An 18,927-nucleotide genomic window follows, 5' to 3' on the forward strand; every position below is an offset into this window, starting at 1 on the left:
CTAGCCCTGTATGACAGCCAGGTTCATCTAAAATAGAGGTTGTAATCTTCTTTAAAATTGAGTGAACAGCAGATTGGCAATATGCTAATTCAAGTTAGTCAAGATAGTATTAAATATCAGCTTAGATATTTTACAAGTGTTCTGTCATCTCCTAGAATAAACTTTATTGTAGTATTCAGACCAATGTTTCTCTAACTTATGTATCTGAGGTAGCCAGCATTGTAAAAAAACGCAAAAGAAAGAAGTACAACACTATTTTAAGAGATAAAAGGAGAAATTTTAGTTAAAATATTTTACAATAAAATAATTATGATTATAAATCTCTTTAGTTAAATATATACACATTACATGGTATTCTAAAAAGAATGAACTTATTAAAGTTTCAAGCAGATCTAATGCACAAATTCACCACTTTTGTCAGCTTAGACTGCAATGTCAGTTTAACATTCGTAAATGGCTGTGTCAGGCTAATGGCATTGTTTTGTGCAAAACTAAAAAAATTACGAAAAACAAATCTCCAAATCCTTCCGTTCCCATGGTAAATAGAAAAGGTAGTTTACACATACGCACACTTACACACACAAACTTTGATTGCATACAGAGGTTAGAATGACCAGCACTAAAATAACCCCCATCTCTACAAAATAATTAATTTCTTGAATTGACGTAGTTTTTGAAAATTACAAATTTTAAGTGCTAGCAAATTGTGCTTTTAGGCAGCCACATGGCCAATAAGGTAGATGTTGTCATAAAGGTGCCCTACAAAATCTTCACTAATATTCTGTGCAGCTCGTCGTGTATTTCGGATGAATTCCCTCTTTGACATTTTGTTCTTCACGTGAGGGCTTGTTAGATCAATGGAAAGTAGAATCAAAGAGTAACACAGTACATAAACTGCATCTAGACGAGAGAGAATAAATAAAAAAAATTTAAAAAGGAAACTGCGATCATTAAAAATATTGTTCCCTGTCCAAGAACCTTACGGTCTTCATCATCTGGGCTTATAATTATATATAGATATACACATATATAACAACTTGAAAGGGTATCCCAGTGAAATAAAATTTAATATAGCAATTTTCAAAGTAATAATGTCAGCACATTGCCAAATGAGCATTTACAAATCTCTTAATATTTCTACATTATCCAAAAGTCACTAAGGGCTTTATGCACATTCATTTAAACAGATTCTTGAAGTTTTTGTAAACTAAGGCCAACATCCTGCTAAAGCTTATCTTTAAAAATGTAAGCAGTCCCACTGCTGAAAACTGGCTCCCCCCCAGCCAATTAGAAATGCTTGTTAACTTGAGTGAGGCCCAAAATTCCCTCTCATTTCTGTGGGACTATCCACGAGGTAAAATGTTAAGTGTATAAGTCTTTGCAAGAGAGAACTTAGAGATAGTACAGAGCTTAAGCACAGACAAAAGTGAAGGAAAGATAACGTGAAAATAAAACCCACATCAGCTGGGTCTAAGAAAAGAATCTGTATGTTATTTTTGGTTTTTTTCAACCCGAGTGGGATGCTGCCTCTGTACTGAACCCTCCCAAGCCATGTTTGTACTTTCAGACATACTTGTTTAGGTGCTGATTTTAAAACTATCATAAGCAGTAGCACCATCCAGAAATATAAAGACTGATCCACTGAATCAAAGCTCTTTTTTTTTTGCTTACCAGGGCTAAGGCCAAGCTCTCTCATCAAATCAGGGTTACAAGCACAGAATCTGTGAGAGAACTTTGTTATGAGAGTCTCAAGGTACTCCCCACGCTCCTCAGGAGCATGAATGTGTCTGAAGAACTCTCTCAGTGCATTTGGCAAGAACTGATTTCTGAAGTTGTGCAGCGTCACAAGGTCATCCAAAACATCTCGCCTGGTAGAATAAAATCCCACATAATTAGAGAAGTTTCTTTTAACTGTTTAAATATGAAAGTGTAGGTTTTAAAAATAAAAATGAAAGCTTTAGAATAGTTTATGAGCTTTGTTTTTTGCTGAAAGACAAAGAAAATTATCACTAACAGCACAAAGATAATATAAACACATGTTCTTCAGACACTTACAATAGTAGCCAAATACTATAAAAAGATACATTAATCAGAATTCTAAGTTTCTTTAGGTGCATATTCAATCATAGTCTACATAGAGGCTTCACCTCCTTTAAACTGTCTGACAAAGCCATTAAAAAAGACAGTAAAGGGACTAGATTCATGTGCGTCACACATTTTGGTGCCTAAGTAGAAGTTGTTACAGGAGTATCTTGTTAAAACCAGGCTTATGTTAGATAAAATTTGCTCACAAAACCCCTTTAAAGTCTAAGTCCATCAGGGTGCGATGCTCTCAAGCGTGTTCCACTGAACACAGAAACATCTAAAGGTTTCAGACTAGCCTACATGAACAGATGTACAAAGACATCTGAAGGAAATTTGGAAGCAAATTTGAAGTGAACCAAAGAATATTCTCATATGTTTAACCTTTCTATTAAACATTTCAGTACTAAGAGGGGAGTTTCAACATTTAGAAACCTAGTTTTTATTTTTAGTGCCTGATTATGCTCTGTTTACGAAGGGAAGATGAATGGCAGTAGGCGTTGCTAATATTAACTTGCAATCTCAGCTGTTAAATGGTTTTGTATTTTTTCTGTTGCCAAAAAAAATGATAATCTAAGTTTTACAGCACAGGACTGTCAGTGGTGATAACACTACAGAATGACTCCTTTTATTCCTTTAGCGGTACAGGCTGAGGAGGATGAGAAGCAGGAGAGGATTCCTGCTAGAAGTGCTGCTGTCCCTCTGCTCTTCCTATTTAGGTCCAGTTATTATTCTCCTCCTCTTTCAACTTCGCTTGAACGTGTTGGTGCTCCTCTTTCCTGATACTGCACTACCCCAACCTGAAGGTATCCTGGAGGGCAAGAGAATGCATTGTGGAGGTAGAAGAGCATGCTACCGCAGGGAGAGTGTTCCCTACCACAGCTCACTCTGTCTCCAAGAGGATGCTCTATTGCATCCTAGGAGGTGGGTGTGACTTCCATTTGAGAAATATCAGACAACCAAATAACGGTTAGATGATTCAACATTAGTTAAAAAGCCATCATCAATTGGTAAAGTGATAACTGCTTTTTCTGATGAACACCCATACTAGATAGGAAAAAAAGAAACCTCAAGTCAAAAAAAGCAGCAAAATATCTATAAAATCTGGATGTCATACAGCACAAAGATTATCCTGTGCAGTTTAAACGCCCACTATACCTTCAGAACAATTTACGCCCAGAAATGCAAAAACGCAGAAAAAGCACAGGATGCGAGATTTACTAGTTATAGGTGGTATTTTCAGGGGTTCTTATAAAGCGTTACAGTCACATGAATAACTGAATAACTGTTCAGGTTTAGCAGCAGCATTACTTAGCTGCATTTTCTTGCATTTTTACTTCTTCAAGATCACATCAACACAAGCAAAATATTGTTGAATGGTGCTGGTACAGTGAAAATGAATAGGAAATGTCTCAAGAGAAATTCAAATTACCTTTCATCAAGGTAGATTCTCAGCTTCTTCCAATTTAGTGTTCGTGTGCAAAAGATAAACTTAGCTATTTCTTTCGGCGAATCGTCTAGTATGCCCTTGGACATAAAGTAGTTGACTCCCTGAGATAAAATACATGTATGTTTAAATATGTTTAATCTTCATAATGTGTTTAGGAACAAGTATTGTACTTGGCAATGTAGGAACATAATCCTACTAATTAGTTGGTTTGTTTTTCAGAATGATTCTTCTTCCTCTAAATCACATTTCAACATGCACAATACACTCTAAAATTATAAATCAAATGCAAAGAAACAATTTATGGTTATGGTTGAGATTTTACACATACTTACAGTAGGAAATTTAAAATTATGAACCCCATAATGAGCATGATGGTTCTTTAATAATTTCTTTACCGTTTAGACTACTATTTTGGTTTTCATACTTTTGTAATTGTATTTAAAATGCTGTGGGGACCATAGCTTTTAATTTTGTAACTTTTGTAAATAAAAATCTTAGCCATAATGTGTTTAGTCTTTAATATCTTTCATTAAAACATTAATGTTCTCACATGTATACGATGTATCACATTCAAATAGATGCATTATATGCATTTGTTTAAATGTGTAACAATGTAAATAAACACAAGCACGCTGATTTCAAAGCATAGGTAAATATCAACATATATAAATATGCATACACATAAATAAGAACACTGTACCTAACATAAAAAATAAAAGTTTAAAAAGGTAGAACGATTGTGTATATTTTATATTCATATTATGATTTCCAGAATTTTCCACACTTTGCCAAGCACGCATTTCTCATAGAATACACATGCCAAATTTCATTTAAAAATATTTCAGTGATATTTTGGATTCTTTCTGTTCACTGAAATATCCCAAAGCATAAAACTATTTTCCTTATGATCTCAGAAATCAAAACCAACCTAATGGATTTTACAAATGTTCACATTTTTCAACAACAAAAATCTAAACCTGAGAATAACTAACCAACTAGTTTCAATTCAATATGGCAGGCAGGGGCTGGGAGTGGTTCTGAGCATGTTACAAAGAAGTGTTACAATTCTTAAGAAGTATTACAATACTTAAGTACAGTATCTCTTGACGATATTATAATGTTGAAATAGCATAAAATGTGTAGGACAGTGCATTTCTGCATAGGATAATGTACCAAGGCCAAAACCTAAATCACCTTTAAAATACTTCTGAAATCTTTTTTCATAAATCTTCTGATATCAGACTTCACAATATTTTGCAAGTCTACCCTTTTAGTTTACATTACATCTATAAAGATGTAGGGGCAACCTGTCATTCAGCGTATAAACTAACTTCCCAGTGCTCTTCAATTTTGCTTAAAAAAGAAATAAAGGACTGAGTGCAGGTTTGGAAAGTTGTTTTATGAAGTGGATTAGTAAAGCAAAGTCTCAGTTATATCAAGCAAAAAAGAAATTAGAATACATGCTTAAGATATCGGTAACACAAGTGAAAAGCCAACAAACACCTGTAATGTTATCTAGCCGTTTTTACCAGTCCGTAATTTTTGCTTATATATTTACAGAAAATAGCAGTTAATCAGCACACTTTTTTTTTTGTTAAAGGAATGTTTTATAAAATAAATAAAAATATAAAGGTTTTATACAGGTAAGACCAAAAAACCCCTAGCAATTTTAGGCCCTGATTTTAAGAATAATACTTAGGACTGTAATGAAACATGTATTGCACTATAAGCTTGCATTTAAATCCAAATTAGATCATATTTAAGTTTGCCCATAGTATGGATGGACAACGTAAGGTTAAGTACTTTATTGAATTAGAGCTAAATAGGAAACTAAAAATGGGAGATCAAAATGAACATCAACTGCATATTAATTCCTCAAGTATTTTGGCAATTTATACAAGACTAGCAGCAGAACATGTCCTTTAAGTATATCCTGACTTAATGAGACTTATGCATTTGCTTCAGTAATAAGTATTTGCTTAAGGTAATACAAACTGAAGCCTGGCGAGGAAGTCTCAGTAGTATTCCTGCTGCGATTATTTAACAAACACTTCTGCAACATATCCAGAAAATACCTGGCACGTCATAGATGAGGAAGGATGAAAATAACACCTTTAAGACAGACAATGGGCTGGTTTCTCTGTGACAGTAAATGCCGTAAGTGATTTCTTTCATGCACTAGATTTCAACTCAATGTAGGATCTTCACCTGATAGGCTACCAAGTCTTTGCACAGCATTTTTATTCCCTGTCTCTAATTCCCTCTCCCTCCCCCCCAACGCTTGAGAATATTCTTTCTCTGGAATGCAGTCTCGTTATTCATTGTCCTCATCTCCTTCACAAATAAACAGGGTATAAATAAAATATACTTCAGAACGTGCCATCATTTTTAGTTGCTTTTTATTTCTTCCTAAGCAACCACAAATACTTTGCAACAATAGAAACCTGATTTCTCTTTAAAGTTCTTGAATTTTGGCTCACAGCAAATGAAATTTATTTACAAGATTTACGGCATGTCATCGAATCTGCTTTTTGTAACACTGTAAACACTGTCTGGAATTCCTCTCAGAACCCACACTTCAAATAAATCACTTTTGGTAGCTAAAATGGTCACTTGTGGCAGGTATACTAGCTGAAATAAGTAGTTCTACACACAATTAAAATCTATGCTAAGATTATTTATCAGTCATCTGGTGATTCTCTTAGGAAACATTTGACTCAAGTCAGGTAGGCAGATCTGTGCCACTATCTACCAGGTCTGAAGAGGTCTTTTTAACACTTAGGAAACACTGCAGGATGAGCACACGCGGTATGTTCTTCTAATTCTGATTTAGTGGAAGAGTAGTTAGGCGAACAGTACAACAGCCAAGATTTCCAGTAGCTCTGCGTCTGCCTAACTTATACGAGGAGCCTGCTTGTCACTATAATGTTCTTAGCATTAGAGAATTAGGAAAGATGCCTTACGGATACCTTGCCTTTGCGGCAAGAATGTTACCACTGAATTTCAGACAGCTCTGGATAAAAACTTAATGTATGAAAGTGTCGATTTAAATTATATATGCAAATAACAATCATAACTATAGACTAATAGTAACAACAAGAGCCATTTGTTGTATTTCAATATGTTATTTTTTACAGTTGCTCCTTTTTTTCCAGTCACACGATGCTTGTTTTACCAACCTATTCTATTACAGCACTGACACTCCTAGTTTGCTTTCTATCTGTTCCCAAGAGCCTTTCCATTCATTTATATCCATACAGGATATCTAAATTCGAAAAGTTTACTTTTTCAGTATTGGTTTCACTTCTGCATTGATTTTCTTCTCTGCTAAGAGTACTTTCAGAACATTTCAGTACAGCAGTCAACATTAAAACCTTTGTAGTTAGATACGAATACAAAACAAACCAGGCGTATTCTAAGTTAATGGCATGGAAATTTTGGAATCAGTATTTTTCTACATATATACATGATTTCTCTTTTTAATATTTAAATGGAATTGTTTGCAAAGTCAGAGTTGGGAGACAATGAAGCTTTTTACCTAATGTGCACGTAAAAGTAGTGCAGGAAAATATATGACAAATACATTTGTCAATAAAGACAAATTTCACTTAATATTTGAGATTTCAAATTTCACATAAATGGTTGTACACGTGCTCTATTTGTTTAGCTTAAATAGTTTTAAAAGGTGACTAAAAAAAAGTCTGTACAGACTAGACAATTTTGATCACCAACCAAATTAAAACATTCTTAAATAAAAGCTGAGGAAATATAGGAGTTCAATTTTAAATACTAGCTTAATTATTTGGATAAATTCTTTGGGGGCAGTGACTGTCATTTTATTCTGTATATACAGTATCTGGCATAGTTCGGCCTCAATTTCTAATTGGGGCTTTTAGGTAACATTAACATTATTAGTAAATAATAATTAAACATGTATGGTATTATTATGGTATTATTATTATTCCCATTTTTCTAGGGAAATGCAGTATCTCAATATATTTCATGGTGCACCTTCTGGAACAAAGTGCACAGTACTGATGTTCTATTTTCTACCAGAAATGTTTAAGATTCTTTTCCTAAGTTACGAATCAAGTCATTTGGTGACAAATGTGGACACAATATAGAACATACATTTCAAACAGTGTCTCTTTCACTGTATGTCCTTAAAATACAGTCTCAGTGATGATACATACTTATGATGGCAGAAATCACAAGTAGAACGTAGAAATATTTTTCATGTTACACAGAATCCATAAATAATAATTTACAAGATTAAAGTTCTCTGACTTTAATGTAGAGTTTTCAAAAGGTTTCAGCTGTCTGGTCCATTCCAACTTTTTACATAAATCACACAAAAGAACTCCTTCCCTCTACAACATACACATACTTTTAATATTCTTAGGACAGATAAATCAATGCATCTCAAAATTGGCTTGCTTAGTAGATCACTATGAAATAGGATAACTTTTCAAAAAATTTGGTTAGAAATATACAGCACAGCAAATATTCCATCATCTAGACTACCTATAATTAAAAGTCAGGTAAGGTAGCTTTATGCAAGTGGCTAACAATTCATTTATAATCAAGAAAAGGTCAGAAAACTGACCTGCCTGGCAAAAACTAAGGGCAGCTGGTAATGAATGAGACAATCAGAAGAGTGGAAAGCCAGGCTTAGTATAAGCACTGTCTTACTGTACTTTATTGTTATTATGCTACATAAAGGAAATCCTGACCTCATTAAAGTCTGAGAGTTTTGGTACAGTCCAGATTCCAATAGATCCATAAAAATAAATGCCATTAAACAGAATCAGTTAGAATCATTATCATTAAGAATGAAACAAAAATTAGATCTTCTTTCCTGACCAAAGGATTCTCTTTTCCACCTTCAGTTCCAATTTTAACTACATAGCATAGCTCCATGTAACAAACTTGACAAAATATTTTGTAGGAAGTTAGAAACAGTATACAAAACACTGGGAAATAACTTCTGTTTGCTTACAAATTGAGAGTCATAAGCATATGAGATATGAAATGAGCACTGCATGAGAAACTTTTTACATACACCATACACTCTTTAGAATAAAATACAGCAGAGACCATGTAGGCAGATTAAACAACATAATATTCATATTCAAGTGTTAATATTAACACTAAACCACCCCCTCTGCCCAAAGAAACAAAAAACAAGTTCCAAAATCTCGGCTACGATGGTGCTGCCATATGAAAAAAAAAACCAACCCAAAACAACAAACAAAAGAAATAATGAGAAACCAAACATGCACTGGAGGTTTTGTTTTTTTTTTTCAGATTACATGTAATGTGATTAGGCACATCCTTTCAGCAGAATGTGAGCACCTGCTATGAATTATGCAAGCTCATGCACACAATCAATACATTAAATTACAGCAGATATCACAACACCATGCACACAACAATGGCTAACCAGAGGATCCTACCACAAAGTGTGTAGATGCTCTTCCCTACCCCGTGAGCCACCGCTAGCTCTGGAGCTGTTGCTGTGGAGCCTGGTTACCCATTTTCATGACATGGGCGGTGTCCTTTGGAGAATCTTGCTCCTGTGGCTGTAAGTATTCCTATTTTTATAGTAATTTGATCAGGTCTGTTATCAAATGTAAAGCAGAGTTTGGCAGGAAATTCGGAGACGCAATTTGTAATAGTGGAATGTCATATCATATATTCCAGTCACAGTGTCCTTATAATAATAATTCTGCCAATATCACAGTCGTAAACAATAAAAGCAATAGTATTTGTGAATTCTCCTGGAACTCAGGCCCTGAATGATTCCTACCAGGCTATGGTGCTCCACAGGGAGAGAGGAACAGAAGCCCTTAGGGGATATCCTGAAGTTCTCGTCTCTCACTAGGCCTGAAGCAGACTGTTTGTACTACTTCTGTACAATATAGCCATAATGAACCCAAAAGAAGTAAGTGTAGCATAATAAATGTCATACCTAATTTAGGTATACTATAAGGTAGCTCTGATTTGCAGATCTTAATTTCCTTTAAAAATAACAAATTCTTTATTCAGTGCCTTTTGTGAAGGCTCCAAAGGCTTTAAACCTACGAAATTTAGGTTGGAATGTAACAGCATATTATAAACTAAGATAGCAAGTGAAAAATTATGTTAAAACAAATTGAAAGAACTGGGTGGACAAAGCTGTTACCAATTAAAACTTAATATATTTTTGAAAACACATTTAAGTTACCAAAATATTGCATTTCATTTGAAAAGCTTTAAATTTATTACTAAATTCACTAAAATCCTGCTGAAAATCAATGCTAATCACTCAAGTGGCAAGGTGCTGATAAGACATCTCAGCACTGCGTATCACAGTTCAAGGCAGAGCTCTACCAGAGAAATTACAAAATACTGTAATTTGTGACTAATGAATGTAGTGGGTTTCTTTATCAAGCAGAATATGAGATAAAGTAAGAATTTAAACAAAATCACATTATTGTAATGATTCACACGACTGCTTTATTTATTTCACCCCGTGGTCACAAGTTCATGTTTTCTGTATCATATCAGCAGAATGAACTATTGGATCCTAGAAGTATAACTTTTCATGTCTCTTAATCCTTTTCCTACTTTGGATTTATTCAATTACCACTTCCTTGTGTATGTATAAATATATCCAGGAAGTTAATACTACTTTTTGTTCAGTACTGTGTACCTTCTTTTCCTAGGAAACATGAAGCAGGAGTCTGGTTTTGTACACAAAAGACTCTCTCTGTCACTTGGGCATTAATTGCGTATCTCCCAGGCAAAAGCTGTCTACTCTCAAACTCTTTTCTTCTTTGAAAGCTGACAGAGCGAAAGCAGAAACTGACTTTTCCAGTTAGTTACACGAATTAATAAATGGAAACCTTTGAGTTTGACATGGGGTATTTTTTAAAAATAAATATATACTGTTATATACTATAAAGAAAGATTATGTTCATGCATAACAAACATCCACAGAAATCAAATGAAACTCTCTTTAGGATAGTTCAGCGGTACATCTTTTTCATAATATTTCAAGATTTTCTCCTTGATAGTGGAAATATTTTTAAATCCCTTACAAGAAACCACAATTGTCATAGAAGTAATTGGTGTTACTTTATACCTCATCCTGCTTTGACTGAAGGGGGAATCAAACTCATACTCTGCTGAAGCATTTTAGCATTTTAATTTATGTGACCGTATCAGTATCCTTTTTAAATTCACCATTGCCTCTTCAGTTAGGATCTCTGCCTCATTCCTAAGTCAATACGTGGTTATGAATTTCTGGCATCCATAGGTCAGACCGCTGTACGGAGCACTTAAGAGGCAAGCCATGTAAATGACGTGCACAGGTACCATATGCAAAAAAAGATCAGGATAGGGCTGTAACTTAGTATTAACCATTCCTACAGTAAAACAAACACCTATTAAAACTTGGCTTTTAATACGGCTATAATTATAAAACAACAACAATTATTTTAACTGTTTATTACTGTCAGCAACAGTTCACTTACCTCATCAGGGTTGGCATTAAAGGTGAGACTGCCCTCATCTAGCTGCATATACAATTTTCTAAAAGAAAATCCTAGAGGCGGATTCTTATTGTATATAGAACAGTGACCCCAAGTGGATTTGCACAACCTATGAAAACAGAATTAGTCTATTATCAAAATTCTTTTCTGTATTTCATGTATTTTACAGAAGCAAAATGTAATCAACACTGCAAAGCCAAATACTCAAACTATAGGAAAAGTCAGAAATAGGTTGCTTCTAACACTTAGTTATTAAGCCTTTTGCATGTGTGTTGCTAAAGTCTGCATTTATATGATTGTTGTTTTCTTCTCACACGGGTTTTGGTGTGTTTGAGTGCAATCTCAAAACATATCCCAGTAGGTGGCATCATAATGACATCCACACAGCTGAGACCTCTGGCACACCTAGTATCTGAACACTGGATAACTGTGACAAGTTGTTCTCCTGCAGCAGTATGACAGTTTAAAAAATTGTTTCTTTTCTTGTGCCCCAGTTGTGCAGTGAGTGGGTCACCACATCTGCACAAAATTATGCCATTAACTCACTGCTTTCCCCATCTGTCCTTTTCCACCTGACTGTCCTTCTTCCAGTCTTGACCGCTGCTAATTATTTGATCCAGCCCCATCCCTCTATATCTTCCATCACTTCTCAGTTTCTTTCCCTTCTATCCCATGCTGACTCCATATCTCAGTTTCATCAGTTTCTGTCCCTCATCTCAGTCTCCTTGATGCCACCATCTGAAATTCCCTTGAACTTTCACTTTCTAGGCACTCCGATTGTTATCTAGATTCCTTACTGTACTGGTAGTTTTGCTACAATGCATCTGTTTTGTAAATAATTAGGCACAATGCTTAGGTCCCAGCAGGTAGCCACTGAGGACATGGGAGAGACTTTGTTTTCAGTTCAGGAACCTGGGTCTTATTTGGACTGAGTTTGGACCTGCAGCCACAGGACTTGCCAAAGCCTAAACTCAAACACATCCAATACAGGTGGAATATTGAAGACTAAGATGTCTACAGGGATTATGCAATTTGAGATTTATATTAATTTGCTAAATCAGGACACATTTTCACTACCAAAGTGTATACTTTGAACTCAGTATTATTTAGGAAGATTTCACTAAAAATGACTGAGCCACTTCCCAGGATGAACTCTGAGGAAAATATGTATTTCCACCCCCCCACCCCCCCCATACGTTAAGAATATGTACTGCATACAATTAAGAAGCTCTAGTATCTTCAAGCATTGGTCCAGGGAATTTATTTGTATTTAGTGTTTTTTTGATACCAAGAACCAAGTACAATACAAAGCATACTTACTCAACTGCCAAGCTATTTGATACACATAAACTTAGAAGCTTAGCAGGATCTTCACTAGAATTCCTGTTTCCTGCCAAGACAACTGTCTCCAACAGCAGAACAATTGTGACTAAGTTATAATTGCATTGTCCTATTGCTGAGTTCATAAAGCATGATAGGAAGGGAAGCTGCTTAATTCAAATGCAGAGGGGCAAAGAAATAGATGAGGAAGGAAGAGATGTAGAGCACAATGAAAGGAAAAGAAACAGGACCTGAACAACAACCCAGCTATTACAGTAATACTATTTACTGTCCGTTACGTTAAGAGGTAAGAATATGTTGTGAAAGAAGATACAAGTTCTGCTGACCATCTACTCTAGAGATAAGTATGATTTCATGAGTCTTTCCTAGTGTTGTAAAACACCAAATATCAAAGAAAATATTTGTAATTAAATTTTGATCTTATACTATTTTATTTGATAGAATGTTCCTTTATTTATTTCCTGGACATACAAACTCTGCATATGTTATATAAATGTGTTTCAACTGTTAGACTGCAGAAATTCCACTTGACACATTTGCAGAACTGCCCTTTTCATTCCCCCTTCCATCACCATCTTCCAAAAAACATACACTTAAGTCGCTCTAAGACAAGTATAGTAGATGAGTTCTCATCCCTTTCTACCTGGAGCTTCAGCTGAACAGGTTTGTTTGCTCAGGCTAGATACTTGTTTGAAGCTTGGAGAAGTAATAATACAAACATTTGAGAAGTGCTTTGAGCTAATACAAAAGTGAAGACAAGTCCTTGTTTTTTTCCGCATGATATATCAAAAAACAGGTGTGTAGTAATACACATGTACACTTGTACTAATACCTGATAGTAATGAGAAATCCAGAATAACACATTTTTAAACTATATTCATGTTTCCCCTATGTCAAATCCCATTTAACTTAGGAAACTTTTGCTAAGGTTAGAATGACAAAAAGCACATGTTGAGACAAATTTAAAATCTAATAATTATTTTTACTGTATCCAGGTGATAGGTTTTTTTTTTTGCTTACCCTTGCCAGAGAAGCTCATCATTAGCAAGATCCTGCCAGACACATGAAGCTAGACAGAGATCAGTTGCATTCAGGTACGACAAAATGGTAAAACTAAGCTCTGGTGGCAGCATTTCCAGGTTAATGAATCCTTCTTGTTCTTTAGATTTTCTTGCCTTCAACAGGTGGTAGATGTCAATGCCTCCTTGGGCTTGTTTGCGATGGCTTGTATTGGAAACACTGTTAGTAGCTATCCTCCTACCATGTTCTCTGGTAAGATAGCCTTGTCCACTGTATCCTTGGTGTTGCAGTTGCTGGTTCCTAGCAACTCTCCAGAGTCCCTGACCCATCTGCGAGCCTGCTGGACATAAAATCCAAATTACATGTTGACAGCTGTTTATAAATATTTGTAAGACAGACTCAGCACACACTGGAAAAATAAAATTCTAGGACTAATCTGAACAGCAAAAAAAGTGAGTTTTGTCAAAGTTATGCTGACAATGTAATCTGTGTCCAGTGGAGCAACTGAATAAATACTGAAAACAAAACCCATAAAAAACTAGAAGATTTTTTTCAAAAATTTCTATGCTTGAAGAGTTACAAAATTAACAATAAGCTTCTGCAAACAGTACCAAACATTATCTATGTCCTATGCAAGTTAAGAAGCCTTAACCATCAGAACATTTGGAATTATTATCTTCAGACTTCCTTTAAAATTTAATAAAAATAGCTTATTTAGAGTCAATGAAGTGCTATAAAACATAAGGAGAAACAAAACAATTTCTATGCTTGAAGAGTTACAAAATTAACAATAAGCTTCTGCAAACAGTACCAAACATTATCTATGTCCTATGCAAGTTAAGAAGCCTTAACCATCAGAACATTTGGAATTATTATCTTCAGACTTCCTTTAAAATTTAATAAAAATAGCTTATTTAGAGTCAATGAAGTGCTATAAAACATAAGGAGAAACAAAAACGTCCTGAGTAGTGGGCAGCACACAAAAGTAGGCTGTGACTGACATTAAGACAAAGCTTAACGACTTCAATGATAATGCATTAAGGATTCAGTTTCTTGTTTCTGAGCACCCAAAATATCTTTTCAAGCTTTCTTGCACAGTAGCATTAAAAACTTCATGATAAGGCTTCTATATCTCACTTATCACTGTGTTTGTCATTGTTTGTCAAACTTGCTGCAGATGGTAATAAAAAGAACAGATCCTGACTGTTAGTCAGTCATCAAGATTTCTGAATGCCACAACTCAAATTTCAGTAACGACCTGTATTTACCAAAAGGGAAAATTAAAGTATGATAAATCATACTAATTCAGTATGGGAGTGTTGTCTTAATCCCATCACAAGTAGTGTACGTATGGTGATCTATCTTATTTTTCAACCTTTGCTATGATGATAGATCACTGAAGTGATCATACTAGGAATCTGCAGGTTCCCGATGGTGACTTTCAAGAAAAACACTTATGGCCTGGTCTGGTCTGATCTCACGTGTATTTGAAATTATTTATATTCTATTAGCACAGGGAATTTAAAACGGGGCTTTAAAACTGTTAAAGGCTGGACATGAATAGAAACTGTTCTACATAAGCAGAAAGAAACAAGCCACGGCTGCGATGAGTAATTATGGGGAAAAAAAATGGAGAAATTAGAGAAATTACAGAAAAAAGGCATAACCAAAATGGAAGTTGACAAAAGACAGGTTCAGCTGGCTGGTGAAGCAGTTATCTACATAAGAATCCATTCAGGGGAAGTTCAAGAATTCATTTCTAGATAAGGCCACAGTTGTGAAGAAACTGTAGTCACATGTATTATATTCAATTTAGTAATATGCAACATTTTACACAAATTCATCATTATTTTTATTCTCATTTCTTGTACAATTATACATTTGGCTTAATTTTTTTATCATACAGAGGCAGGTTAAACCATGATCAACTGCTATAAATTATCAGGCAAGTTTAACAAAAAAAGCTTACTGAGTCACACCATAAATAGGATATACAATTGGCTACAAGAATGTACACATAAAGAAGGTATTCTCATTTTCTTGAGACCAGCATAAAATTTTTAAAAGTCCTCAGGGCTACCGGTAAAGTCGCTTCACGAGAGGAAGCTATACAACAATCTGCCATTTAAAAAGTGGCAACACAAGGATGAGTGGTCCGATGAAAGTGGGCCTTGGCAATTCATGCTGGTGTTTGCAATTAATTTATGAAACTTCTAGCTGTAAATAAAATATATTTCTTCACAAGATGAAGAAGAACTCTGGCTTTATGTTTCATTGCCTAGCTAGATTAAAATAAGAGGTAGCAACTTTTTTTTTAAAGAGACATTCCCAGAGCTGCAGTTGCTCAGCGCCACCTTTTTCTGTTTTGGAGCAACTAAACCTCTCCAAGGAGAAGGAAGTTACTAATCTTCATCCCGACGGAGGATCACCAGGCGCTGTTACAATAAAATCAAGAGCTATTAAATGAATCAGTGGTAGGTGTGCCAGAATTGGCATTTGGGACTACAAGCATAAACCCATCAAGTCACCTGCTGCTCCAACTCCAGCTGCTGCTATTGTCCCTGCTGAGCAGGCAGGGCATACAGTGATGTGCAGTGAAGAATCAAGCTAAAAAACAGTTTGTGTGGGTAGTCAGTAACAGCCAAGGGCTAGAAGGAGGAGGGGAGACTTTCCCAAGGGATGAAAAGAGCAGATAAGGAATATTTCTGAGCAAACACAACATTTCAAAAAGGGCTACTATCACCGTGCTAGAGGATTCAATTAAGGTAAAGTTCACATTTTGCTAGGCACTGTATATGAGCTTCTTAATTACTTAAGTACAGTACTTAGTAAACAGGTATCTCTAAATATCTTGGGAGGCTTCAACCAATTCTTGACCTTAGCCCTGTGAGTAAATTGAACACTACCAACAAGGCATTACACTTTCAAATATGCTGATGCCAAATTTAGAGGCTGTATTCACTCTCAGAAGATACCAGATGACTGAATAATAATGATCTTTCAATTCAATTATGTAAAAAATGCAGGGTTTTGAAGGAGGTAAATGTATACATACAATGTAGATGTAACTCAGATATAATCTGCACACTTTCTCAGTGTAGCTCTTCATGTAAACACAAAAATAAAGTCTGCCTGAAAATATAGCATTGACTCTAAACAAAATGATAAAATAGCCAAACAGCAAAATTCTAGTTTTAGGGACAGAGAGAACCAGGAGTGAGGGCTTGTAATTCCTCATCATGATTTCAAGTCCTTAACCACTAAAGCAATAGAAATCAGCAAGAAAAAACACTGCAATATTAAATCTTACGTTTTACAAAAGATGAAGTGAGAACCTATTCTATGTAAACTGCGTATGTCAAGTAGAGAGAAAGGAAAGTTCTGTTAAAGGCAGAAATCTGTTTGTTGAGGTAACTTTTTATAGGACAAATTAAGGAATTTATTTTGCTAGTATTTTTGCCATCTTTTCTGACATTAGTTTATACCATTATAACAAAGCCACATTTCTATACACATTTGTTAATTCCCAACTGTTAAAAATCTTCTGAAAATACTAATTATTTGGGCATAGTTTAAATAAAAGAAAAAAAAAAAAAAGGAGTAACGGGAAATTGAAGGCTCTAGGACAAATTAAGGAATTTATTTTGCTAGTATTTTTGCCATCTTTTCTGACATTAGTTTATACCATTATAACAAAGCCACATTTCTATACACATTTGTTAATTCCCAACTGTTAAAAATCTTCTGAAAATACTAATTATTTGGGCATAGTTTAAATAAAAGAAAAAAAAAAAAAAGGAGTAACGGGAAATTGAAGGCTCTGAAGATCATTAGGAATCATATTGTGACAAGTTTTATAATCATAATACACCAGAAAGATGAGAAAGACCAGCAGCATTATCAGAAACAGTTCATAGAAAGGCTGTGCCCAGTCAATTATCAAGTGAACTTTATGCTATCGGGTAAGCATCTGGCAATTTTATAATAACTTTCAAACCTCTTCAAAGTCAGATTATCTTTATGTTCTATATGCACTGCTTGTAAAGAATTTGGTAGTGGTCACAGAGGACCAAGTTTTCCTACTTAGCCCTAAATCAAATATCCAAATTTTAGCTGCTAGTTTAATATCTTTATTGCAATATTCAGCTAGAAGTTCCCGTTCACAAAATACATTCTATTGAGGAACACTGAGCTAACAAGAATATCAACAGTGCTTGTTGGCGCTCACAGGGTTTTTCTCCCCACACGAAAGCTAACTGCTATACATCACCAACAACATAATCACTTCGAAATTATTTAACGCTACAAGTGGCTCCAAGACAGAAAAAAAAATACTATGTCATTGAAGAAACTAGCCTTCTTATAATGTACTCACATACTTATACATAAGCTATCACTGCAGAAATAATTTAAAAAGTCTTTTGTAATGTAAAAAATGATAAGAAAATATATATTTGCTATTTTAAGTACCAACTGAAGAAATTTCAGAGAAGAAACAAAATGATACACAATTTAAACCATTCTAGAACTAGCTGCCAGAAATCCACAAGCTTTAATATGTATGTAGCTATTCAGCAGCTTATATACTGTTTGTTAGATCACATCTTATTTTCCCCATCACGCAATTACTTTCAGCTTTGTAGTAATCCCGAATGAATGCTTTGAGAACTCACTCGTCAAACAAGATGAGTAAACTCATTGTTATTCTAAAGCTCTTTAAGTAATGGTGTCCAGAATTATATTATTAAATTATTTTGAACATACGTTTTCAATCTCCAGATTCAATAGGCCACTCAAATGTATGTTTCCAAACTTCCAATTATGTAACTTTATCTAATAATTGAAACCTCTTCATAGCTCGGCTGTAATTACTATCACAGTAAAAATAACATCAGGCTTGTTTATAAAGCGCTGATCTTCTTTGGCTCTGTCTGATATCTATCAGAGTCTGATTTCAATTTTAATCGTGTCTTCTATATGTTACTTTGTTACTGCATAATAAATTCTGCAGCATTGAAGAGCATGATAGGATACTAAAAGCTAAACGTAAGCTAGATTAATGCTGTATTGGTACTGGCTTCTGCTTTATCAAATAAAACACAACACCCACTCTCGATATAAACCCCCTCCACCTTATGGTAACCGAGCCCTACAGCTGCCGCTTCACGACCACAACCCCCCTAACAGGAAAATGCTCCTTCCTTCGATGTTATCGAAGCTGAAGCTTCGTTCATCGCAGCTGCATTCGTAACCGAGACCTGGCGATCCCACTACGTGACGGCCTTTCAAACCTGACTCCAGGCAATTACGCTGGCGGGTCCAGAGGCACCACCAGTCAGCCCCTCACGCCCAAGGCCGCCCCAGCTGACGGGAGCGCCCCGGGGAGGCCCCCTCCCGCCGCCCCGCGTCCCGAGGAGCTCCGCAGCCGCCCTGCTCGCCACCTCCCCGGCGCCTCACCGAGTGACGCCGCAAAGGGGAGCCGGGATCTCGGCCGGGGCA

General features: G+C 35.4%; 1 protein-coding gene across 1 annotated transcript; it reads right to left on the reverse strand.

Annotated features, from left to right (window-relative positions):
* Positions 1–253: 253 nt before the first annotated feature.
* Positions 254–18,921, reverse strand: FBXO8 (F-box protein 8). Its single transcript, XM_009272339.1, has 6 exons — positions 18,886–18,921; positions 13,429–13,768; positions 11,050–11,176; positions 3,515–3,633; positions 1,672–1,868; positions 254–900 (listed from the first exon to the last, which is right to left on the reverse strand). Exons 2-6 carry the CDS (start codon positions 13,755–13,757, stop codon positions 713–715), a joined length of 960 nt encoding a protein of 319 aa, XP_009270614.1. The 5' UTR covers positions 13,758–13,768; positions 18,886–18,921; the 3' UTR covers positions 254–712.
* Positions 18,922–18,927: the final 6 nt, after the last annotated feature.

The sequence above is a fragment of the Aptenodytes forsteri genome, unplaced genomic scaffold, assembly GCF_000699145.1.
Source record: "Aptenodytes forsteri isolate BGI_AS27 unplaced genomic scaffold, ASM69914v1 Scaffold13, whole genome shotgun sequence".
Lineage (NCBI taxonomy): Eukaryota > Metazoa > Chordata > Aves > Sphenisciformes > Spheniscidae > Aptenodytes > Aptenodytes forsteri.

Bases quoted from the DNA above. Each gene is read 5' to 3' on its own strand.
- FBXO8 (XM_009272339.1), bottom strand. From the start codon at position 13,757: ATGGGTCAGGGACTCTGGAGAGTTGCTAGGAACCAGCAACTGCAACAC. The intron at 3,634-11,049 runs GTAAGTGAACTG...ATTTTATCTCAG, and splicing joins TTAATGCCAACCCTGATGAG to GGAGTCAACTACTTTATGTC. The intron at 1,869-3,514 runs GTAATTTGAATT...TTATTCTACCAG, and splicing joins AGAATCTACCTTGATGAAAG to GCGAGATGTTTTGGATGACC.